The 26,519-nt window shown below is 38.0% G+C and overlaps 1 protein-coding gene across 2 annotated transcripts in view; it reads right to left on the minus strand.

The window, feature by feature from the left end:
• Nucleotides 1-26,519, minus strand: part of PIK3C2A (phosphatidylinositol-4-phosphate 3-kinase catalytic subunit type 2 alpha) — a 48,042-nt gene that overhangs the window by 12,540 nt on the left and 8,983 nt on the right. For both annotated transcript variants that reach the window (XM_080998511.1, XM_080998510.1), the window contains exons 3-23: nt 21,265-21,365; nt 20,168-20,325; nt 19,272-19,392; nt 18,613-18,724; nt 16,318-16,397; nt 16,145-16,208; nt 15,104-15,247; nt 14,537-14,579; nt 14,244-14,454; nt 14,031-14,153; nt 13,002-13,169; nt 11,094-11,202; nt 9,426-9,568; nt 6,861-7,049; nt 6,129-6,222; nt 4,993-5,087; nt 3,991-4,171; nt 3,790-3,894; nt 2,156-2,248; nt 1,617-1,746; nt 858-994 (exon numbers count right to left, since the gene is read on the minus strand). In XM_080998511.1, coding sequence (XP_080854637.1) covers nt 858-994; nt 1,617-1,746; nt 2,156-2,248; nt 3,790-3,894; nt 3,991-4,171; nt 4,993-5,087; nt 6,129-6,222; nt 6,861-7,049; nt 9,426-9,568; nt 11,094-11,202; nt 13,002-13,169; nt 14,031-14,153; nt 14,244-14,454; nt 14,537-14,579; nt 15,104-15,247; nt 16,145-16,208; nt 16,318-16,397; nt 18,613-18,724; nt 19,272-19,392; nt 20,168-20,325; nt 21,265-21,365 — 2,601 coding nt within the window. The remainder of the gene's footprint in view (nt 1-857; nt 995-1,616; nt 1,747-2,155; nt 2,249-3,789; nt 3,895-3,990; nt 4,172-4,992; nt 5,088-6,128; nt 6,223-6,860; nt 7,050-9,425; nt 9,569-11,093; nt 11,203-13,001; nt 13,170-14,030; nt 14,154-14,243; nt 14,455-14,536; nt 14,580-15,103; nt 15,248-16,144; nt 16,209-16,317; nt 16,398-18,612; nt 18,725-19,271; nt 19,393-20,167; nt 20,326-21,264; nt 21,366-26,519) is intronic.

The raw sequence follows: 26,519 nt of genomic DNA on the forward strand, positions 1-26,519 counted from the left end.
TATGTAACATTTGCTTTAAAAAAACTGTTATGTACTTCAACAGGAGTTTCTAAACATCACAACAGAATCTGGCTGGTTAGTTGGTTGGCATCCATCTGTCTCGAGAGACAGTGGAATGTGCCTCTGGGGGTGAAGTCAAACTGCTGCATTAGCAGCACTGAAGTGACAACCCCAAGGCACAATAGAATAGTTTCCTTTTAAAATAAACAAATGCTAGAATAAATATTTAGCATCTTATTTTTAAAAATTAAGCTAAGCCTACTAACCATTTCCCCCCCAAGAAAATAAAGCTTGCCTTAAGTAACATCCTTGTCCACCTAGTTCAGACAGAAGCTATTTTCTAGGATCTAAACATTGACGTCATTATCTCTGCTTCTAATGTCAGAGGGTGAAGCTGGACTTTATATATGCAATATATGTGCCCTCCCACTGAGCTATGCCCTTTTCTCAATAGCAACGATTACTCTACATCTCATAACGTGTGTGTGTGTGTGTGTGTGTGTGTACCTTCATCCAAACATCACAGGGCAATTTACATATCATAATCAGTTCATGTTCTGAAGCCATATTTACTTATAGCCTCCCGCTCACTGAATGGTCTTCAGAATGGGTTACATAAAATATACTTTAAAACAATGTAAAGTTTATGAAAAACATAAAGCCATCTGACTATCCACTGCAAGAAGCAGGTTGCTGAACTAGATAAACTGACACAGTAGGGCTCTTTTAAGGAAAGAGGGAAGCAGGACTCAGACAGTAATCCTTGGTGTGCAAAGGAAAAGTCAGGGGGCAGGGAGGAGGAGAGGTGGCCTAACTCCATGTGCGTTTCCCCGGCATCAGTTTCATATTAAAGTTACCTTTTCATATTCTTCTTCTGTAGGGTTGTATTTTCTTAGCCATTCTGCAAGGGGCTTATCTTTAAAGGACCCTGTCACTCCATACTCTACTTGAATTTTCCTAAGTGTATCTGAAGCTGGAACAAGCTCCACCAAACCTTAAATCCAATAAGCAAAAAAATATTTACTGTCAGGCATACAGGATTTTTACTCTATTTCTATAATGGATTAAATTAAGTCTTAACTTCAAACATTTTAAAGAAATACTTCTGTGAATCCAAAGTGCTTGCTGACAAATAAGGTTGCATGACATGAAATATTTGTATCCGTGCTCATTCAAATTGATCTTTAAATCAAATCAATACTTTTTAGATAACCAAAAAGACGTTAACAGTTTTAGACTTAGAAGTTGCTAGCAGCAGAATCCTTACAATTTTTAGCTCTCCTCTCCAATCATATATTTGAGATTTCTTCATATGGGATAGAATTTCCTTTACATCCATGTTAACACTTTATCCAACTGATTTCAGACACAGCTGAAACTGCAGGAGGGTGCTTTATATCAGATAGCTCTGTCTATGTCATCCCCCAAAGATGCTACTACTACACTTGCAAGGTGCTCCTCTAGCTTGCTCTGCAAATGCAGACATACTTTTGAGGCAGAGGCTTTAGAGCAATCATGCTAAAGCTGTGTTCCCACTGGGAACAGACACGAAAAGCAGACCAAACTCTAGATGGCATGGAAGGCATTATGCTCTGGGAACTACGAACGCTTTGCACCTCTATCTTTGCCAGTTGAAAGGCACTTGAAGATAACCATCCGCAGGTCCAGTCCTTCCTGTAACCAGATCTTGTCCATAATTTTTATCATTTGCAGCGCCAACATGTCTTGACGCAGATCCTCTCCAACCTAGAACAAAAGTAAGGATGCAAATAGAGAGAGTGACTTTCAACAGGACATGTGTCATAAGCTGGGGTGTGTATAGTCAACTACGTTTCTGCACATGACCAGAAATGGATGTTTGGCTAGAAAATTCAGTACTTCTTATTTGAAGATGAATGGGAAAGGCCTGGAAAAACCTCAAAAACTCAGAGAACAGCATTCTGTGCTCAGGGCTTCGTTGCCATCTATAGCTCCTTCAGAGGCATACCTAGGGTCCCTTGGCAAGTAGCTGTACTGGTACCCCCCACCCAATTACTTTACTGCAAAGCCATACATGCCATAGGTATGTATCATAAAGTTAACTAGTTTTAAAAGATTTATCAAATTTATGTTACCACAAAAATATGTCTGTCAAACACATGCTGAAAAAATGTACCTTAAACATGACATTAATTTCTTCTCCCAAGGGATCTGCATTCACCAGAGCAAGTTTAAGAGGTACTGCATTAGAACTGAAGTAGGAACATGCCTGCAAAATACAATTTACTTTAATTACTGCAACAGTAGACTAACTAGCAATACAGAGGCAACCAAAGAGCTCCAGCAATCCTTACAAGAAAATATTATAATTAATTTCACTAAACTAGCAAACAAGGGAACCACAAAGGATACAGAAGCTCAACTTAAAAGCAATATCTTTTTGTTATTTCTCATGGCCATATTGATACAATACAGAGATTTGCATTGTATCATCTAACCCTAGTGCCTCATTATAAAAATAGCAAAGTATGTTCCAACAGTATTATAAAGCTTTTTAAATTAAAAATCTGCTTGCATTTACTATACATATTTATCTATATTGTTCATTCGCCCTCCTTTTATTGTTACTTATTTTGTATCTTATTAGCAATGTATCCTTTTTTTAAAAAAAAAAGATTTATCCCGCGCTCATGAATGCATGGGGGGCGGGGACATGCAAAGGAATATGGCTTCAACAACTTCCTGTTTCTTCCTACAGCTGTGCACCTACACAAATTTATTTGACAGTTTAGTACAATGGTACCTCAGTACAGTCGTACCTTGGAAGTTGAACGCCTTGCGAGACAAACATTTTGGTTCCCCAACACCGCAAACCTGGAAGTTATTGTTCCGGTTTGTGAACGTTCTTTGGAACCTGAACATACGGCTTCTGGTTGGCTGCAGGAGCTTCCTGCCTTGGAAGCTGCGCCTTGGTTCCCAAATGTTTCCAGAACGGATTCCAGAGACTTCCAGAACGGATTCGGTTCGACTTCCAAGGTATGACTGTATTTGTCTTCAAATTTCACAAAGCACTGAAGTCAAGATGTGACTATGCAAAAACTGTACAGTGGTGCCTCGCAAGACGAAATTAATCCGTTCCGCGAGTCTCTTCGTCTTGCGGTTTTTTCGTCTTGCGAAGCACGGCTATTAGCGGCTTAGCGGCTATTAACGGCTTAGTGGCTATTAACGGCTTAGCGGCTTTAAGAAAAAGGAAACAAACTCGCAAGAACTCGCAAGACGTTTTGTCTTGCGAAGCAAGCCCATAGGGAAATTCGTCTTGCGGAACGACTCAAAAAACGGAAAACTCTTTCATCTAGCGAGTTTTTCGTCTTGTGAGGCATTCGTCTTGCGGGGCACCACTGTATGCGTATTTCTAATTATGGTGGTCTTATTTTCTTTAGCACTTTCAAAATCTGTGTCGAAAATTCCCATACAGAGAATTTTAGGTTCTGTCTTCTGGTTATTACTGGAACTTCCATATACAGAGGCAACATGATTCCAAGTGTCATATCCTAGGGAGATAAAGGGAGGAGTGCTTGACTTCATGCCATACTGTGAACTTCCCAGAGGGACTTGTCTGGCTAATATTAGAAACTGGACTGATTGACCTTTCGTCTCATCCAACAATGGTTTTAATCATTTACAGTTTCAAGTCATTTGCCCTATGCCCACCAAACAGTTTTGCTCTTTCCTGCTGGTTATTCTTGCATGTATACTAGATGTGAGCACATACATATTATACTGGATTAGAAATCTAGAGACACACCATACCTTGACATTCAGTTCTTTAGCTACAAGGCTGGGACTGAGAGGCAAACGGCATTTGTTTTTTAAGAAAATGGACTGAACACGTTCCATTCCGCTTTGTAAGACAATCTGTTAATGAACAGTACAAGGTTAAAATTTACCTGGATTGAGAAGTGATTTTAATTAGCAATACACATACAAATATATATTCCCAATGTAACAAACCTGTCTGGAAGATCCACTTGCTTGTTTTACTTTTTCTGCTACGGTTCCCAGAATCTGTACCAATTTTGTCTGCTTTTCCAACTCTTCTCTCAATCCTTTGCCACAGACTGAAAGGAAGGCACCAAGGATATGCTCATACCTTACACCATGTTTGATATCATGCAAGGCATCCTTCAGTAACCTGAAATATTACGTAATATTAGATTAGTTTTCTTCACAAACTGCGCACACACACACACACACCCTCCATAGGCTACTAAATTTCCTGCTGCAGTAACTAGATTATAAAGTGCCACAGAACACAGTATTAGTTGACACATACAACACAAGCAATGCAAGAAAAGGTGTGAAGGGAGAGAGGCTACAATCCTAAATACAAGGAAGTAAGCCTCAGTGTAGGCAGTGGGAATTACACCAGAGTAAACATGCCATGGATTAGGCAAGGAAATGTGAATTAAGAGTTAAGATGCTCTCTCTAGTACTGCAGAAAAGGGTTTTCAGCTTCCACAGAAGACTCCTATCAAGGAACTTTAGAGAAAGTGTTATAGATAAACTACTTTTCATCTCAGGGTTAGGGCCATGCTACTTCCACTACATTTGTAGTGGAACATTACATTTGACGTCAAATTGGTGTTATCATTTTGTTACCCTTTGTACGTGGGTTTTCATTATGAAGCATCATCTTGCTTAGGATACAGAATGATGAACTAACTGCACTAGTATGAAAAAGGCTGATGTAAAATGTGGTACTTTACAATATAAGTTAGCCTGCTGGAAAAGAAAGAAGCAGCCCAGGACATCATAAAGTAAGTACACTCCTGGTTTTTCAGAACAGGTAATTAAAAATATTTCCAGTGGTGGCAGCAGATATTTTTCTACGCTATAAGGAACTGTGATCTATAATAATAATAATATACTTTATATTCTCAGACTAACTAAAGTCTGGGAATATAAAATCTTAGAACAAAAATCTGATAACAAAAAGAATGTAGATCTTCTTACCAATATAAATAGTGTGCTATTCGAATATTTCCTAATGCTCGGGCCAAAAGGAATCTGACTAGAGCGTTGTCCAGATAGGTCTCAAATTTTAGTGCCTAAATATATAAGAGAGATCAAGTTTTAACCAACATAGTTATTAAAGCAGCTGTCTATTTGAGGGGCTACAGTGAACTAGTATAAAATATAGTTGTAATACTCAGTGAACACAACTGTAGGTGGCTTACTACAACCAGACACATGTAGTTTTACAGATATTTTAAGGGGGAAACTATTCCCATAACCATATTCCTGGGTATGTTAAGCTATTCAGCACAGATTAAATTACTATTCATTCAGAAAATATGTACTTATTTAGAATATCTGCCCTTTTGTTGGACACCTCCCATAACAATGAAAAATAGAACTACTTACAAAACACAAATTTTAAATATAAATCAAAATTTATACTGGCTTATAAGCAAATGGGCAATCAACAACTAGCATAGGCAATAAAATCTGTGATCAGCAACAATTAACTGCTTTTAATTATATGATGATGGGCCTAAGCAAATTAAAAAGTTTTCAACTGGCACCAGGAAAGCTTCCCTGGACATTTCACATGTGGGGTGTCACAGATGGAAAAGGCTTCTCTTCAGTCACTGCCTGCCTAATTTCAGAAGCTGTGGGGAGGAGGCACTGAAAATAGTCTCAAATGATCTTAGCATTTGGGCAGGCTCACTATCATCATTTTAGATAGGAACCAAAGAACTGAGTTCCATTGCAGCCTTGGAAATATTTATCCAGTATTGTACGCACACAGCCTTGCCTGGCATTAATCCTTCAGTATTCCCTTCTCTCTGGCCCTTGCCAAGAAGGAAGGAGGGTGTCTATATTAAAGGGGTAGCAAAAGCAACCAGGAATGCATGGAAATGGTTAGGGAAAAAGGAGGGAGGTCCAGTTTGTCTTTTAAAAGCAACTGCCAATCACACCAGGTAAATTACAAACCATAGTTTGAATTTATTGGACTAAATAACACTGTATCTAAATGCTACACTTTCAAAACGTCAGAATGATCCATATTTTTTGTGTGCAATTAGTAAATGCCAAATTCCCTGCCCCCTCGCTTTCAAGATATTTAAATGTGTCATTCATCTCACCTGCACAAACTGGGGAAGAAAGTCAGCAAGTTCATCATCACTAATTGCCTCAATCCACTGCACAGCTCTTGTTCTTACTTCCTGATCTGCAAAGCTACAAAGCATAACATCTGTAACAAACAGTGTTTCGTTTAACTTTGACAAGAGCATACTTCCCTGGTGGTTTTTGGAATAAATAATTATTTTTATTAATGAAGAATCTAAACCAGTTCTCGGTATATATAAAATGTGCTATAATCTGCAGGGGAACAAAGAAAATTGTCTTGAGAATTTGCAGCCTCGCCTCCATATGGGGACTGTTGAAATGTTTCTCAGAATGCACTGTCATTCTGTGACTCTCTAAATCAGTACATACAGTAGAACACAACAGGAAAGACACCTGATTGTACCAATAAGGGATATTCCTAATTGTGAATCCGCCTGCAAAACTATGTAACATTCTTCCAATGTCAACATTAACACTGTAATGTTCTGGTGAGGTGACTACCACGTTCCATCCCACTTATGTACTGGCACAGCACCACCGTAATCAGGCTACAAGCCTACTAAAAAAAATAGCAATTTATAACCCCAAGCCTTGCAAGATGCACATGTAATCATCTGCAATCTCCAAGGACACAATTGTATGGCTGCAAACAGCAGCAAACAGTAAGTTAATGAATTATGAATGTGACTTGCACTTCTCACTTGAAGAAGAGAATAGCACAACATAGTTCAGAACTTGTTACTTACTTGGAGTCCAGCAATTCTAATGCAGTCAGAGGAGGTAAGGGAGGCCACTGCTGAAGCAGCAAATATATTTCAGACAGATTTGTCATATCCCAGTTTGGTGCGCTGGCTAATATCTTTGGAAGGCTGCTTGGCTCTGTATGGCAATAATGTCTTTTCTCCCACAAAAATGCTTTATCCTTTCTAGACAATCTACAGAAAGAACGAAAGAGCGAAAGAACAAAAGAAAGAAAGAAAGAAAGAAAGAAAGAAAGAAAGACAAAACGTTTTTATTAGTTCATGACAATATATTTATGGTTATCACAGCGGTCATTAATGCATGCCCCTTGGGAAGAAAACAGCTGCAAAGTTTAGGACATGCAGAACACAATATTATACTCTACTGTTGCAAAAGGCCCAAGCAGGAAAAAGGCTGCTATAGCCAGAATGGTAAAGCATGGCTTTTGAGTTCAATTCATGCTAGGAGACTTTAGTGCTGATGTACCATTGCTTTCCACACTCTGTCACAATGAAATTAAAATGGTTGTTCCATATACTGCTAAAAAGTACTGTATTCCCCATAAAAAGTCAGCAAGTAAACCTTATATCCCTATGTTTAGTCAGAGATAAGATCCACTGCAGCAGAGGTTCCATTTTTTCCAGTCCCTGGCAACACTTTTGACTCCAAAGGCCGTATCATTATTAGGATCTGCCTCACGGGTCAAATTTGACAACCACGTGATGTCACAAATGAAGTCAGGGGATTTGCTGCTTTGAAGTCCCAAACTCAAAGGAGAAAAGTCTTGTAATGAATGGGGTGGGGGGGGGTGGGACACCCAGACCAGGAACACACACATAACCCAACAGGATTGCCATCCTTTGCACCCTACTCTGTGAAGCATTTCAAAGGCTCCCAACAGAACTTTGGAAACTGCTTAAGTGGGCTTTGCCCAAGCCCTGGCCTTGACATCATGGGTAAGGTGGGTTTCAGTCCTGGGCTGAGATTTTAAGGTTTTTATGTAGTCCAGCAAGACCAAAATTGTCAATTTTTTGAAATTTCAAACCCTCATAACTCAAAAACAGGATGAAATAAAAAATTAAAAACTGAGATCAGGTAGCTTCTCTTATACTACTTTTAGGAAACTGGAAATGAAAGCAATATGAAATTGTAAGGTAAAAGTCCCTGGATCATTTGACATGGAATGACCCTTCTACAGTGGTACCTCGGGTTAAGTACTTAATTCGTTCCGGAGTTTTGTTCTTAACCTGAAACTGTTCTTAACCTGAAACACCACTTTAGCTAATGTGCCCTCCTGCTGCCGCCGCGCTGCCGGAGCCTGATTTCTGTTCTCATCCTGAAGCAAAGTTCTTAATCTGAAGCACTATTTCTGGGTTAGCGGAGTCTGTAACCTGAAGCGTATGTAACCCGAGGTACCACTGTATTATTCTGTGGTACTAAGAGTCAACAGGTTCTGCAGACCCAAAAAGGTTAAAAGGAGGAGCTTTGAGGTCCAGAATAATCAACAGGGAAATATTTAACATGTTGACCTCTGGACAGAGATTACTGAAATACTGAAAAGACACCTGAATCTGCAACGCCTAGAAATATGCAGTGGTACCTTGGGTTACAGACGCTTCAGGTTACAGACTTCGCTAACCCAGAAATAGTACCTTGGGTTAAGAACTTTGCTTCAGGATGAAAACAGAAATTGTGCTCCGGCAGCGCGGCAGCAGCTGGAGGCCCCATTAGCTAAAGTGGTGCTTCAGGTTAAGAACATTTTCAGGTTAAGAACGGACCTCCAGAACAAATTAAGTACTTAACCCAAGGTACCACTGTACTGTGATGACATCTTCAGTCAGCTTCCCTAAAAAGGGAATAATTGTGATGTGTCTAATCAGGATCAACACAATCTACACATATTGACATAAAAAGGTAAATCACCCCTCACTTCAAATGGACAAGAAACAAGCTTCCTTCAGGGAGGCACTAACAACTATCTCCCAACTTTTTGCCACTTATTTCATGCAAACAGGACCATAAAAAGACAAGATTCCCCCAGATCACCAAAAATCCAGTCAAAATACAAGCTGTATAAAAAACAAAAATAAATGCAGGGATGATTGTCATATATGGCAATATACAGATGGGCAGCATGCTTTATGGTATTCTGATGAGTATTTTCTGTAAAGAATGTCAGGTTTCAAGTTGTCTCGCACACAAAAGAGGAAAGATTTAGACATTAGATTCAAATGTGTGGAAATACAGTATTGTTCTGCATCTAGATCTACATGAAGATAATTTTGTCAGGACTTGTAAACTAGAAGAAGGAGAAACTCAACACCTAATAAAGTGCAACATTTTGAACATGTATATTAAATTAAAAGGTGACTGTAGGATAATTATGTAGAAAGGCAAACCACTACTCTTAATATTAAGGATAACCAAAGTGAAGTCCTTCAGATATTGTGGATTAAAACTCCCATAATCTCTGAACATTGGCTGTCCTAACTGAAGCTGATGAGATATGAAGTCCAAAATATTTGGAGGGCACCATGATGACTAGCCACGCTTAACGCAATACAACATACCCAAGTGTACCCTCCTTGGAAAGAATGGAAAGAAGACGCTCTCTTGAATCTTTTTCCAATGTTTCTATGGAATGACATGTGGTACTGTTTGCAGCTTGAGGAATTTTGTATACAATATCAAATGATAAGGAAGGGAAATCAATCTGAAAAATTTAAAAAGTAAAATTATTGACGCAAACTATGACATGGCAACTCAGAGAACTACTTCTACATCCCAATTACGACCTCATTTCCAGCACCCACTTTTTGTCCTCTTTCCCCTCACAATAAAATAACAAAACATCAAAGCCACAGACCATAAAGATCAAAAAGAACATTTAGCGTGAAGTGTTCTCACAAATAATACATATAGTATATAATAATAAAGTTTCCATATGACGTTTGTCATTGCAAAATGTGACTTACAATATATAAACAAATATATACATTAAAACTGGCATGGGGGGGAATCTCAAAGACAAACTATTTTTAAAACACTGGATTAAAATGCCCCACCCACTCAAGGACACCACAGATAATTAAGAGCCAAAGGCCTGGTAAAAAGAAATGCCTAGTGCCTAAATCTATGTAATGATGGCACCAGGCAGGGCATCCTGGGGAGAGCATTCCACAAGTGAGAGCCACCACTGAATAACCCTGTTCTCATATTGCCACCCTCCAGACCTCCCAAGGAGGGAGACCATGAAAAAAGGCCTCAGATGATGACAGCAGGGTCTGGATCAGTTTATATGGGAAGAGGCAATCCTTGAGGTATTGTGGTCCTGAGCTGCATAAGGCTCTGTAGGCCAAAACCAGCACTTTGAATTAGGCCTGGAAACTAATTGGCAGCCAGTGCAGTCAGGCCAGGATTGGTGTTATGTGCCCAGACAATTAAAAATAGCTTTACTGTGATGTGCAAAGCGGACCTAGAATGCAAAATCGACCAAATGAAGCTACAAGTAGAAAAGACCATTTTAAAATGTTCCCTAGAAGTTATTACAAGGAACTGAAGTACTAGGAAGAGAGGTTCTAACTTTCTGTTAATTTTTTATTTACATAGGAGCACACTCAAAAGTATTATGGCTGCCAGCAGTTTGAAGTACTACAGTCTCCCTCTACCACACCATCTCATTACATTGTATGTATAGGCTAAACATCATGCATCACCACTTTGGGATGCAAAGGTCCATACTCAAGTACAAGGATCTATGTATATTTTTGCAGTTACAGCATACTGAGAATGTGATCCTTGCAATCATTTCCCAGCATGCTTATCAGGATGATAAAATGGTCTGTTCAACTGCATTAAACACTCACCCTTGCACAAAAAAAGGGTTGTATGTATAAGAACTTGTAATGTGCAAATCCCTCAGACAGAGATCTTTAAGTCTAAACCCTCAAGGCAAACTACGTCACAGAAGTTTTCATATTTCTTCATCACTCTGCAGTTATTTTACTCTTTTGTATGTGCATGGACTGCACAGCCATATACAAAAAGGCTAAAGCAGAAAAAGGCCAGATATACTCTCACAGTTTTGCAAAAAGAGTCCAAGTAATGACGAGATACAGCACTCAAATTTTCATAGTGGATTAAAGATGAGATTGTGAAGGGATCATTTATTACTACTCAAATAATTCTGCATAGGGTATAAAAGCTTTTAAAAGCAATTAAGAGGGAACTAGCATTACCTGCAATACTATTCTTTCCATTAAATTTCCTTTTTTATGGACCGCTCCAGGGACAAGGTTTGTGGGAGGTGTCCAAATGTGTAAAAGTTTTGTTCCACAAGTCAACATTCTACGGACACAAAACCAAGAAGAATTTAGTGCTCTGTGCAGAGAAAGAACTATCAGTTACAAAATGATAGCAGTTGGAATGTGAGGACAGAATTTGCTTGTTAAATCAAATAAAGAGCCAACTTAAGCAGTTATTACTAGGAAGAAAAAAAATTTTTTTCCCATAGAATCATCTCAGACCTGATTCATATACTTCAGCATCAGCAAACTTATAAAGATAATTTTCCATATGCTTATAAAGATAATTTTCAGAAGTCCTGAGCACTGTGGACCTCTGGATTGAAATCTTTAGTAGCATATTTGATCAAAATTCATGACCTCTGCAAGCAAAACAGGAGGCATGAAAAGTCTGACAAGGATGGAAGCACCAAAAAGGAGACTTATCCTCCCTCTTATGGCACTGCCTTCTTTTTATCCATCTCCATGAAAATGTCACCTAATGAATTGTCATCTCCCACAAGCTCCCTGCCATCAAAAGAATCTGTTGCTAAGATCAGTCTAGTTGGGATCAGTTTCCTCACACAATGCGTCTTGATACTATTTCTGCTGCCATAGCATGAGACACAAATGGGCTGTGTCCACAGATCCATCTGCCACAAACACAGCAACCTTAAAGAAGTTGAGAGATGTTTTATGAAGGCAATCTACATCTTAGAGTGGAATTGTTGAGGATGTCGCCCATCCGTCAGGACAGCTACCTTAGAGAAGACCACAGTCGTGCAAGATGCTCATAGTGACAATGCTGCTGCTTCATGCACACATTCAAGAGTAAAACTGAATTAATTCAGGAGGGATAATTAAAGGAAGGAATTGAAGGCTGAACCCAGGTAAGAAAAATACAATTAATAAGTAAGGAAGCCCCCAACTTGGGGTTTAAGGCAATAGATAGTCAACTGTACAATCTGGTGACAAAGGAAAGAATTAATTGGAAGGGAGAGAAGAATCAACTGTATAATTAATGGAAAAACAAAGAAAGACAGTCACTGAGGGGGAAATGGCTCAGAATGAAAGACACAAATGCTGAGGAAAAGGCCTCAGGGGGTGGAGTGGGGTGGGGGGACAACAACAGAGAATCACTCACTACACTCAGAATATCACAGATCGCACACACAATGAGCCAGAAAAGACTAGGCCAGAAGAGCACCAGCAAAATCCTGCCACTCCAAGACAGGAGTAATCTACAGGTTATTTTGAAGTGGTAATGTTTTTTCCTGCCTTCCAGCAAGTGGAGGATGACAACCCACTTGACTGTGTTCTGTGTTCTTGAAAAAAGGCTGTACCTGCAGTATTCCTTAAGTTCACTCTGGGGCTGCTAACATATAGTACCAACAACATCTGGAGGGCCCCAACACCTATTAACCTTAGCCACCATGGCCAATGGTCAAGGATGATGGGAACTGCTTTCCAACTACATTTGGCTGGACAATGTACTGGGAACCTAGAGAATTTCGTACAAGTAGTGGAATTTCTAGAGTGATAAAACCTTAATAGCGGAAATCTTATGAATTAGGGATTTAAGAAGTCCATAAGCAGGACTGTAGTCAACACCACTCAGTATTCAAAAGTATCACAATCCTTAACATGGAGCCAGCCTATCACTCCACCCCTTGAAAGAATAAACATATTTAAAATATATTATTCAAAATAGGAGGTGGCTGTTATCTAGAGCCCATCCCACCTATATAATGCATTTCTCTTTCCATTTTCTTAGGTTCAATTCTATTTTCTTTGGATTAAAATTGGTAACCTCCCTCTAACAAAACTATACTATTTGCCACAGAAGACATTTTGAATACTCACCGCCTAAAATCAAAAAGAGGTAAGGAAACTTGACCCAACATTTCAGGGCCTTTTCTCTGTTTATTGGAATCTGGTGAACTACCACCATTTTGATTTAATATTCCAAAGAGGGTAAGGCATAAGATGGATTCTAATGGCAACTGAGAGATCTGTATAGGAAAAATTATTCTGTAAAATAAAGAAATAGAATCGTTAGGAATTACTGACAACTATGCTTTAAAAATATATCATATGTTCAAGAAGATCAATATGTAGTTCCCCCATTGCTAAAACAATGCTTTATTCTCCATTGCCAACTAAATGTAGACAATTGCACTATTGCAATCTCACTAACCCTCACCATACTTCAACAGAAACCCCTCTTACATGGACAAAATATTTCATGCAATATTTATAAACATTAGTGACAAAGAAACAGAGTCATTAGAAGCATGATGAGAAATGGAACAGGAATAATCAGCTGACTTTTGTAAAGCCATGCTTTTAATATGGTGATGGCTATTTCCAACATCCATCACTTTTGTGTAAGAAATTGTTTGCCATCTGGGAAAAAGCACATGCCTACTTGGTTGTATGCACATGTCTCATATGCCATCAGCTTCACACAGGATTCCTCATAGTTTCCCACATGAGGAAATTCCCAGTTCTGTATAGGAATTTCCATTGTGTGGGAAGCAGCTTGATCCCCAAGACAATACTGGGGATGGGACCTGGGCTTGCAAGCTTCCTTTCTTGTTTTCTTCACCAGCTGAATACATTAATAACTGAACAGTAGAACAACACCAATTTTATTTTTAGTTATTTCTATCTTGAAAAGTTGGGAGGTTCTATGCAAATTATGCTGAAGGACCTGGTAAACTATTCAGAATTTCATGCACTGACAGAGCATAGAAAATGAAAGACACTGTTAACTATGTGGTCTGACGGAATCACTAGCATTAATTAACAATCTCAGGGGATGTGATAACTACTGCTCAGAGAAACCATAATATTTTTATGAGTCAGATAAATAAAAAATCCACCACTTACAATTCATCCCATTTAATCAAATAGAAGAAATTCTTGTAAGTGCCAACCTTCTTGGACTGCACAGGTTTGAAAAGATCTCTTCCATTGTGGGTAAGAGAACAAACCAAATAGTATTTTTCATAACTGTAAAAGGGAGACAAACATTATGATGAATCAAAACATTGTGATGTGTGCGCACTGGGGTAAAAGGTGCGTTTTGGTTTAGTTACTCACACAGAGACCCAGCTACTAAGGATTCCGTGAGCTGCAAATATTGTGAACTGGAGGTGCTCTGTGGCAGTCCATGCTTCTTTAGTGCTTTTCTGAATCTTTGGAGTGTTTAAGGGACTGCTGCACGAGTTCAAGTGGAGTTGAAGAAGAGCATATACTGCTGAGGTCAGCTGATCTATGCTCGTTTGCAGAGGGTTTTCAAGTTGCAAGGCACCTAAAATAAAACATTTTGCTTTAGGAAGGTAACCATTAAAACAAACATTAAAAACAAAATTAGATGCAAGTTTTGTACTTACCAACTGCATTCTTGCTAGTCTCATCAGAAGATGTTAAAGACACCTGTGCAATAACATATGGAAAACACAATCCTCACATATGTGGAAAACCCTTGGTTATGCTATACTATAAATGAAAGTTATTCAGGTATCCAACCGATTGTTAAAACTATCCTATGAAAATTTCATAATAGTTCTTTCTTTCTTTACTTCTGTAGAGGCAAAATATGGATTTCTTGTCACCTACTGTAAATGCCACAGTTCTCTCTGCCCTCTCATCCTCCACAAGTACAGAATTGGATGTGGGAGGAGGAATGTCATCACTATCACTGCCCCAAGTCCCTTCAAAGGCTGTAATTGCAGAAGGACAAAATTCACCATGCTCCAAAACCCTCCCCCCTCATCAAAAAAATAAGAAGAAACATTTTCCATTTACCTCACACCATGCTTCTTGGCTAGTGAAACAAAAACCTGTCTTTCCCAAATTTGCCCTATCAACTTGTCTGCAGGTAATGCGGGGGATGGGACTAAATGTTCCTTATATCTCACAAAGCACGTACACACCACAAAATATGGCAAACCAATTACCTCAGGACTCACACTCCTTGGAAGGTTAACTGCTCTTCTTAGCTTCTTTACAGATGTTGTAATTGCAGGAGTCTCTACCCCATCCAATGTATAGCAAATTTTTCGAACAGATTTAATGATATGATCTACAGCTTTAGTCTGGTTCTGATGAGAAAAGCACATGACAGAGTTCTGAATTAGGAGTTCAATTGTGTGAGTACGAACACAAGACTCACAGCAGCCAAGCTATCCCTGTCCAGCAAAGGGTGTATAGCCCCTTATAAAGATCTATATGGATTCTCATTTGTACTCTGAAAAATACACATGACCACCATTGTTTGTTTTTAATGTGGAGGAATGTGGACATGGGGAAGTATGGACCAGGGTGGTGAGACTTAGCAGATTTGGAGAAAGCTGCAATAGTTCAGTTCTACTACTATTAAAGGTAAAAGGGTTGCGGCGCTCATCTCACTTTACTGGCCAAGGGAGCTGGCGTACAGCTTCTGGGTGATGTGGCCAGCATGACTAAGCCACTTCTGGCGAACCAGAGCAGCACACGGAAACGGCGTTTACCTTCCCGCTGGAACGGTGCCTAGTTATCTACTTGCACTTTGACGTGCTTTCGAACTTCTAGGTTGGCAGGAGCCGGGACCGAGCAGCAGGCACTCACCCCGTTGCGGGGATTTGAACCGCTGACCTTCTGATTGGCAAGCCCTAGGCTCTGTGGTTTAGACCACAGCACCATCTGCTAAAAAATATTTTTAGCCATCTCACCCCTTGCTTTTTCCTGTAAGACCAATTGCAGTCATTAACAGTCGTCAACAGGTTTAACACACCTATCAGCCAATCACCCATTCCCACCACCCTTCTGAGTAATACCCTTCCCCACCCTCTCACTATATATAAGGGTCTGGTGACTTCTGTTTCAGTGTATCTGAAGAAGTGTGCATGCACACGAAAGCTCATACCAATAACAAACTTAGTTGGTCTCTAAGGTGCTACTGGAAGGAATTTTTTTATTGCCACAGAAGTAAGTTTTGCGCAGCAAGAGATAATGCTTACCTCATTCTTAAGTAGTTTATCGACTTGATTATGATAAGCTTCCAACAGCTCTTCAAGAGACTGACTGAAACAAACAAACAATGATTATATTACTATATGCATTTGTAAAAGAAATATACTGACAACTTGGAGGTAATTCATTTCATTACAAAGGATGTTATGACAGTGGTTACCTTTGAATGCTTTCTCTAAAAAGCTTTTCTACATGATAAAGATGCTTTGTCAAATCTACAGGTGTACTGTCATCATCTTCCTAAAAATGAGAGATATACAAGTTATTTGAAGGCTATAACCACATGTTTCTTCTAAAGGAATTCTAAAAAGTAATATAAACATGGACAGCAATTTGTCTGGAATTTAGAAAATGAGAATTTTGGCTCCCCCCCCACTCTTCCTTTAAAGAATAAAGTGCACAAATATCTACCTTCAAATACTCTAGTTAAGGGTTTGTCACAAAGTCTATAAACTTGTACCAATATTTTTCACTCTCCAAATTCTATTAACTATTCACCATGAATCAGTGAACCAAACAGGAATTTTGAAAGCCAACTCACTTTTTTTTTACTGTAAAATCCATTTCAGGTTAACTAATGTTTTAGGCGGTAAGCCAAAACTGACCTAGGAATACGTAAGTTTAATTGAACTCAGTGGGGCTTGCTTTGGGGCAGACATGAAAAGGATTGCACTGTTAGCCCTTAAGCTCTCCAATGAACCTATTTCACCTCTACAAATACTTTAAAAAGCCCGCGGCCAGGTGCTAAAGAGCTCTATAATATGTACAAAATGTTTATATGTGCACAGGAATTTCCTGCATTTTTTGCTTTCAGCCCTATTCATTGTGATGACTGCTGTTCTAAGGATGCTTTATTTTCTTTGGTTTTTTTTAAACAACGTACAAACAGAACAGCAAAAAAGGAGAGGAAAAGTTGGTTATGTTTAACACAGTAAATAAAGATCTTGGAGAATCCAAAAAAGCATATGGATTTAAGTTTATTTGTGCCTTATCACAGATGATGAAGAGTCCATTTTTCAACAAAACAATCATAGTTGTGCCTAACCTTTTTGAACTGAATCATATTGGTCAATTTAACCATGCAAGCTATATCTCAAACTAATCAGCTAGTCCTCCAAACTTGGAGGCCAGATTTTGTTTCAGTTATAAAACAGTGATATGGGCTGCACTTAATAAAGGATCATCTTCCTGTTGCCCATAGGCAACCAAAAAGAAGCTTCAATGGGTCCCTTGGCATGGTATGTCCTGTGATAATTTCAATTTCTTTAATGTTAGTACAAAATTTTGTTATTTTATGACAGTTCCAAAAGATGAGTAAAACATCTAGTACTGGGCATCTTACTTCTCCAACAAATACTACTTGCTGTTTTATATATATGGCTAAGGTGTTTTAATGTTAAGTAACACCTGAAGATCATTTTACAGAAACTTTCCTAAGACCTACACTAATAGTATGCTATGACACATTCAACAATACCATTTGGTTAACAACGGGGTGACAAAAAAAAGCTCTATTCTACAGTAAGAATTGTGCTCTGATCTTTAACATGTTGGATAAATTTGGAACCGATCATCTGCAAAAGAAGAATCCCGACGGAGAAAATGTCTGCTGTTTAACTGGATTAATATCCAGTGTGGTTTTTTCTGAGGGGGTATGCAGGGGTACGTATACCCCAAAACATTTTGTGAATCTTTATACTTTTGTCCATTTACTGTATTTATTTTTCCCGATTTGAACTATAAAATGGTGATTTTCTTGAGTCAAAATGAGAGTACCCCTAAACTTTTTTTGTTTAAAAAAAGCACTGTTAATATCTATTGATATGTTACAGCATATTTCAATATTTTTATTAACTATAACAATGGGAAAGAACCTTCCTAATTCAAGAAATAAGCTAAAAATTGTTTTGTTCATTCCTTTATTTCATAAACTTTAAATACCGCTTGTTTCTAAACAAAAACAAACAACTTCAAAGCGGTTTACAAAGAGAGCATAAAACAATATAATGTAAAGTAAAAACAGTTTAAAATGGGCATTTAAGAAATTTTAAAAAAATTAAAAACAGCAATAAACCAAGATTAACATTCTATGTATCTGGACTGGCTTGTCTTATAAAAGAAAATTAGATACTTGATGCAGTGTAGATGACAGGGCAGGGGCGAGTTATAGTGCTTTATCAAGTTCTTTTAATGCTTTAAGGAAGTGTTGACAAAATAGTACAGAATATATAAAATGAAATCACTAGCAACAAGTATATATTTCTCCATGCTCCTGAACAGTTAAGAGGCTGAAATGTTTTTTTAATCCTCACTTATAACTGTAATGAAAACAAGTTATATTTTTCCTCAGTTCCAAGCTACAAGGAGAGAGCAAGGAATGTGCACAACCTCAATAATACACATGAAATCAATAAAGTCAGGTTGTTTTGAGAATGTGTGTTCACTTTGTACTTACTGTTCGTGCCAAATCTCTGCATATAACATTACGGGTCAAGAGCTGCAGTTTAATATCCGTGTCCCACTTTCGGCAGTTCTGAATGTATTCATGGCTTCCTACACCGTGCTTACTGTAAAAGAAATGCATGTGGTTGCCTACCGTTTCAAATTTGCAAAACGTTTTCTAAAAGATTTTCCTGGAAAGTAATAGTGACTGGAATCTAGAAAGCAACACTGTGGTCAATGCAGATGTAACATGCCTTTGCAGTCAACATGTGCTCCCTTCCTCACTACTGCCCACTCACTACTGCCCTTGCTTCTTCTCTTTTTCTTTGTTAACTATGGCTTAGCATAGTTGATGAGTCTGGGAGATACAGCAGGCTTCAAAACCACCCAAAAAATCTGTTTGAGAGGTGGAGGACCCTCTTTTCCAAACATATTTTAGGTGCAGAGTAGAAGAGGGATCAGCAAAAAATCTCTTCTCGGCTATACATACAAGTCCCACCCCCCCAGTGTCCACACGACATCATCATCAAAATGAGAGCCTGTATTTAATCCAGATTTACTCTTTTTGCAGAAAATCCAGTAAGCTAACAAACATTTGCATTATTTGCAATATTCTCTTTCTGAAAGCACCCTAAGCCCACTTAAATATTGAGAGGGAAAGTATCTGCTTACTTCTGCAAAACTTCTTCTTGTCCACAAACCTTCAAGATATAACTGTCAATGTCTACATCATTCAAGTCATCATGCACCCAGCAAAGTGCTTGCATTATTATAAGCTCAACTGGAGAACTTGCTATTTAAAGACAAAAAGCAAACAAACAAACATAGAAGACAATAGTTAAGAAAGTACTATTTTATTCTGCACTAACTCTTGAGGTTTTTCCAATTTAAATGAGTTAATAGATGTTTATATGAAATATAATTTCTATTTCCAGCTGATTTAAGTGCAGAAGTCCTTTAAAGACATAAAATCCAGTACAAGGTAACGTATTAGGGGAGTGGTCACTATCAGAGTGAGCTGGTGACCATACCAGAATATGCAGTGAGTTCTATGAGGGTTCTCCATAAAAAGATCAATGACATGTCTGCAAGTTTTCAACTACAAGGAAAATGATTTGTTCACTATACTTTAATTTAAACTGCTTGATTTAAGAGAGTGGCGGTGATAATCTAAATAATAAAATGTTACTTTAGAACCCAAGCTAGCCAACTTTATCACACGGGAGATGGCTTATTCCCAGACTTATTTAAAAGGCTGACATGACATGCAAATTTGACCTGGCTGCCCAATTAATAGATTTGAAACACTTAAACTAGTTCTAGTAAAAACAAAAACAAAAACCCAAACCCAGCCTATTTAACAGTTCCCTAAAAATTACACCAGACGCATTTGGTAAGAGGAATCTTATCTACTGATATTTACAACCAACTGAAACACAAACTGTAGAATAATGACTATTCTCATGTGCGCTAATAATTTAGGATGCAAATAATTCTTGGAATTTTCATCTTGAGGTAATCTTTTGATCTATGGAAACATCATTTATAAAAAATGAAAACACCCATACCATCACATGTAAATATCACTGGCTGTTGAAAACCTTCAATTTCTATTGAAATCTTGATGCTTGAGTTCTCTCCACTGATATTTCTTTGCAACATTACTGGGCTCAGCACAAAGCCTGAGTTTGTATCAAGATTGTCATGGGGAAACTTGGTCCTCAACCTGTAAGCAATATGTATGTAAGTTCCTTGCTCTGATGAAGATAAAGTACACTTACATGGAGTTCACAATGTTACTTATTTCTTAGTAAACAGAGTTAGATTCACACAGTTAATTCATTTGCTTAAAAACTGTTTTACTTGTTTCCCCTCCACCCTATGAGACCAGTCATTGGCCTTGTACTCATGGAAACTAATGTTCCATTATCCTACAAATCTCAAACTATCTATACAAAAGATATCTGAATCAGATTTTAAAAGTGAACAAGTTTATGCAAATCTACCCACCATGGAATAAATTATGTAATCACAGAATTCAACATTTCCTAGTGCACAAATTTCAGGTTCCCCTCTTTCCCCCAATTCTCCATTACATAGTATTGTAACAGATCAGCGGGTGGCGCTGTGGGTCAGAAGGTCGGCGGTTCGAATCCCTGTGATGGGGTGAGCTCCCATTGCTCGGTCCGAGCTCCTGCCAACCTAGCAGTTCGAAAGCATGTCAAAGTGCAAGTAGATAAATAGGTACCGCTCAGGCGGGAAGGTAAACGGCATTTCCGTGCGCTGCTCTGGTTCGCCAGAAGCGGCTTAGTCATGCTGGCCACATGACCCAAAAGCTGTACGCTGGCTCCCTTGGCCCGTAAAGCGAGATGAGCGCCGCAACCCCAGAGTCGGTCACGACTGGACCTAATGGTCAGGGGTCCCTTTACCCTGTACCTAAAACATCCTACAGCCATATGAATATGCAGTAAAAATTCAGAAATCAATCTTAAGTGTTTTGCTGCTTAATAACTATTTAAAAAATTGCATTTTTCCTCCAAACCAGTAAAAAAGCATGCATATAACACATGACACATGAAACAAAATACTCAAGTGTCAAGCCTATAAATGAAACTATTGCTGTCATTTACTTCCTTAAAGATGTTTGCACCACACTACTGCTTACTTTGCAATGGCATCACAAAATGCTGCTTGTTCTTGATCTTGGCCATCACCATTTTTGAGAAATTTACTTCCTGTTGGCAGGTTACTGGTCCCATTGTCTGTCTGAAATTTAAGAATAAAGAAGTAAAGCAGTGATAGACATGACTCCTATAAGCCTTTCTTGAGACGTATTCCTTGGTCTCCCAAATTCAATCAAGTATGAGACGATGTGTGCATAATTAAGTATACACATCAGGTGGTACATAACCCCAGTCAAGCTTGCGAAAATCTATCACTTGCCCGATAACAAATGTTGGAAATGTAAAGAAACTGAAGGTACATTTTTTCACCTTTGGTGGACGTGCCCAAAGATTAAGGCTTTCTGGGAAATGATATATAATGAATTAAAAAAGGTATTTAAGTATACCTTCCCTAAGAAACCAGAGGCCTTTCTCCTGGGCATAGTCGGCCAAATGGTGTTAAGAAAGGATAGAACTTTCTTTATGTATGCAACAACAGCAGCAAGAATACTCATCGCAAAGTATTGGAAGACACAAGAACTTCCCACGCTGGAGGAATGGCAGATGAAACTTATGGACTATATGGAATTGGCGGAAATGACTGGTAGAATCCGTGACCAGGGAGAAGAGTCGATGGAGGAAGATTGGAAGAAATTCAAAGACTACCTTCAGAAACACTGTAAAATTAAGGAATGTTAGAGTGATGTTGGACTGAAAACAAGAGGTTTCCAGCTGTACAGGTTAAAGTTAATGATAGACTAAGATTAAAGATTAAGATTAAAGATGTTTAAAGAAATGGAAATTTGATATTAAGAGGGAAGATTTTAATGGTATATGATATTAAGACCAAGGATTAGGTTTAAAGAAGTTGAAGCTATATATTTTAATATCTTATCAAATTAAAGATTGGGATTAAAAAAGTGGAAAAGAAACTGCTGGACAAATAATTTGGATTGGAATACAAAAGAGGGAGGTATGAGGAAGTCCAGAAAATAAGCAACTAAAAAACGGAAATGAAACAGAGATATTGTTTTTAAATTGTCATGTTTCTTGTATTTTTATTGTTGAATTTTGCTTTTGTTTTTTTTGTTCTTTGTGTTTTTGTTATATGTATTGTGTATGTTTTTCTTTTACTTCTTTGTTGTATAAAACTTTAATAAAAATTACTTTAAAAAATAATAGTAATAATTAAGTATACACATGATGGAATATTGGGCATGGACTAGCACTATAAAATACTGGCTGCTTTGCCATTTTCGTTCCCAACTTTCAAGTCTGCTTTCTGATTTACTCAAGGACTCCTATAAATCCAGATGGCTCCAACTCATACAACTCATAGATCTATTGGTATTGACTTGGAATTAATGTATAATTCTAGTAAGCAATATATTTATTGCAATATCCAAATCTGATTAAGGGATATTGAAAAACAAAACATTTAATCAGCTGTAAATAAAATCTGCTCCCCAAAGTTCTATAGTTTAAATGCAACCAATAACACTTATATCTCAAAGCTAGTAATTCCGGCCCAACACATGGCATTTATGTTAGCCCAACGGAACGGTTTCCCCTCAGCTTTTGTTAAGGGCAGATATTTAAACATCTCTAGAAATGACAGACATTGCGGATGTTATTTGAATGTGCTAGACACTGTAGAACATATTAATTTCTACTGTCCACTGTACAACCAGCTACATAAATGTGTGTTATCCCCTTTTTTGGGGTAGTTTAACATCATACCACAATGAAAATATCAGATTCTACCTGTCTGATATTAACCCGGAGGTAAGGGTTGCTGCAAGGGTGGCTGAATTTCAATAGTATCTCTTACAGTGGTAAATGGCACGGTTTGGCGGGAAGACATCCCAATGAAATATTCTGTTACTATATATCTTGAATGGCTGCTTCTTTGTATATATTTTAAATTTTTGAATATATTTTAAGATGGTCTATATCTGTAACGCCTAAGAAAGTTTTGAAGAAAGAAGCCAGTGAAAGCATAGCTCTAGTCTCACCTGCAGTGGCTAAAGGTGGGACAGAGCTGGCAAAACTAAGTGTATTTGATTCCAAATACATTTGTTTTATAGAAAGCAGTCTACCACTGCTAAGAGTAGGTAGGGGTGGGCAACCTTCCCAGGGTTGAGTTCCACATTCCTGGGGGATGGGGAAATGGTCAGGGCCACTTATTGATGGTTGCAAATGGGATCAAAGCACATAAAGGGTCAGACACCTTGTCTAGCTGCGCTGTTCACTGAACATTTCATTCTCTCTTACTGCACACCCGTTTATTCACACAAACATTTGTCCTTTCCTCACATCATTTACTCCTTCTTTCTCTATATTTTTTCCTTCAGGCTTCTGGGGGGCGGGTGAAGTGCACCAAGGGAAGTAGTGCACGGCACCATGGGTCCTCTAGTCTAGACCGTGGGTTGCTCACCTCTGACTTAGAGCAATGTTTCAAGTAGCTTCAAACGCTTCCGTTCCAGGTTATTGCTATAAATGCCTCAAGTCTCAAGATCATAGAAATGTATTTGCTTCTGCTTAGCAAATAAATAAATAAATAAATAAATAAATAAATGCATGCATGCGTGTTAAATTGTGGCAGCTATAGATACTGGGCATGCTCCCCATTGGTTTTTGTTTTCGTGTGGACATTTTACATGGATTGCTTGTTTGCCCTAAACCCCTGAATAGTTAAAATGGGTAGAAGTGAGAGTACTGCTTAATTCCTTTAGTCAGATGTAATTTTTTTTTAGTGTGGCTCATTGTCTGTTCAGGCTTCTAACACTTAAATGTATGGAATGTAGGGTTGTTAAGAACACTCTAATTCTTTAGCTTGGGAAAATTCTATTTTAGCCTTGTCTCTATCTTGAGATTTTGTTGTCATATATTGTTCTGGTAGATTATTATATACCGTACTGTATCTTCTGTTGTATTAATATGCTTTTGACTGTTGTGGGGGCCTTCTACCAAAAACCAGTATAGAAACTAAATTTTTTTTTTTGAAAAATTCTCCACCTTAATACGCAACAACTGTGTCTCTGAAAAATTTCCAGTTCAACCTGGTACTCTCATTATCTGATGATGGATTCATTTTCTGTTTATTTAAACACATACACACATGCACACACACAATATAATCAACAGTATATATTGCATAACACATATAGACAGATGGAAAAACCAGATTTAAACACACCATTATGACATAATTATAACAAATCTTCACCCCAACCCCACCACCAACAGCATAATCCTATATGCACTCACTCAGAAAGAGGTTCCATGGGGTTTACTCCCAAGTAAGTGGGTACAGGATTGCAGCCTACATCTGTTTAAACTGAGGCATACAGTCTCAAATTTAATATGATGATATTGCAACAGACATAAACAGGATATTTTCTGTTCTCTGATTCCACTTTCCAAATAAAAGCAAGTGAAATGGATTATGATCTGGAACTCCTACTAAAGGAATTCTTAGTTCTAATTATTTAGTCTTAAAATAATCACAGTTTTATGGCTTCTACCTCTAATTTCCATTATACAGAATTTGATGGCATTCTTGTGGAATTAAGTCCTGAAATAAGATGTGAGTAGGTTTACTTCAAAAGTCTGTGGAACATTTTATTCATGTTATTAAAAGACCTGAACAAATATTTATGCAGCTGCTATTAGTCAAGTCAAAATCCAAAATTTTAAAGATAATCTCCAGGGGAAAATGTAAAAAAGTAACTCATACAATGTCTTATATGAACAACTTCAAAATAGGAGTTGCTTTAATGCCATAGCTCCTGCCACCTGTGCCATTTTTGTGCCAACTGCTTAAATCACACATTCACTTGTGATTTAAAGCACATGTACCATATGACATGCCACAAGAGGAAATGTCCCATTTATCAGTGCCAAAATACACTCTGAAAGGCAGCATATGATTAGTCCTCCATTCAATAGCCAACAGTAAAATAAAATAACACAAGTATGTTGGTCCTGGTCTGCCATTTGTCACGTTGCTGGGTAGCATCAATTAAACCAGCTGGTACCAAAAAAATTACCTTGGCTTGGATTCAGGCTGCAGCCCCTCCACCACACTACAAACTACTCTGGGGGAGCCATTGAGTGTCTTCTGCTAATACCTAGAGATCTTTGGCTCTAACCCACAGAAAGTGGCTTTTTTTTTTTACAACCAACTCCCATGAAGTACATTCTTCAACGTTCTGTGATTGTTGTAAATTGTTTTAAACCCTTTTTAATATTGTGTTTTAATGTTGTAGCCTGCCCCAAGACCTTGGAGTGAAATGTGGGTAAATGATGATGATAAAAAAAACCTAACCTGGTTTGGATGGAACACTAAAACAAATTTAGCATTATATGCACAAGCTTGCCTCTCCTCCCCTGTTCCTACAGTGTGGCCAAGAGAAGATTAGAAGCATTTGCTTCTGTTTTCAGTTAACCACAGTGCATCATTCTGTCTCAGCTGCGAACTGCAATTATTTTCAACTATAGCTTATCTTAACAAGTCAAGATTCTAAATCACAGTTTGAAGTATACTTGTTTGTACAAACCATAGTTGAAACTAACCACAGTTTATCCTAGACATAGCAAACTAGCCATGTTGGAATGTAATGCTAAACCATAACTTAGTACAATGTGAGTGTACTGCAGTGAACCTTGAACATGCACATTCCCCTCCTGTGTGGATGGGAGGAGAATTTTAGCTGTGTTTACTTCCAGTTGCCTATGTGGCTTGTCATTTTTTCCTCAAAGAAAAAGACTGTGGCTTACAATGCAGTAATATACCAGATGTTTTAACCTCACATATCTCTTCCTACTTTCCGAGGTATAAACCAACCATTTATATATTTAGCCTCACTGATTTTATTTCCATGTAAACACGATTCTCATTGCGCTGCAAATGTGATAAAAATGAAAATAAATTTCCAATGTGCTAATGTGACTTGCAATATATTTAGTTTTGATAATATGTATGTCATTTTAAACTTTCCACAGCATCAAGGTTTCTGAGAAACTTTGTTGAAGAAAGCATAACACATGTCTCCAATTTAAAGACTGAGCTTTACCTAGCATAACCAAATTGTGAATAGAGTAAGGATTTCATTTATGAAGATATCACATAGTGTTTTAACAGAAGTGAACATGACATTAAATTAAATGGCAATAGCTCCTGTGCCAGCGATTTTGCTACATTTAATAGACAACTGATTCATTAGTTTTACCTCCAAGGAAGAATGCTGAATTA

This window comes from Podarcis pityusensis (assembly GCF_964106645.2).
Source record: "Podarcis pityusensis genome assembly, chromosome: 1".
Lineage (NCBI taxonomy): Eukaryota > Metazoa > Chordata > Lepidosauria > Squamata > Lacertidae > Podarcis > Podarcis pityusensis.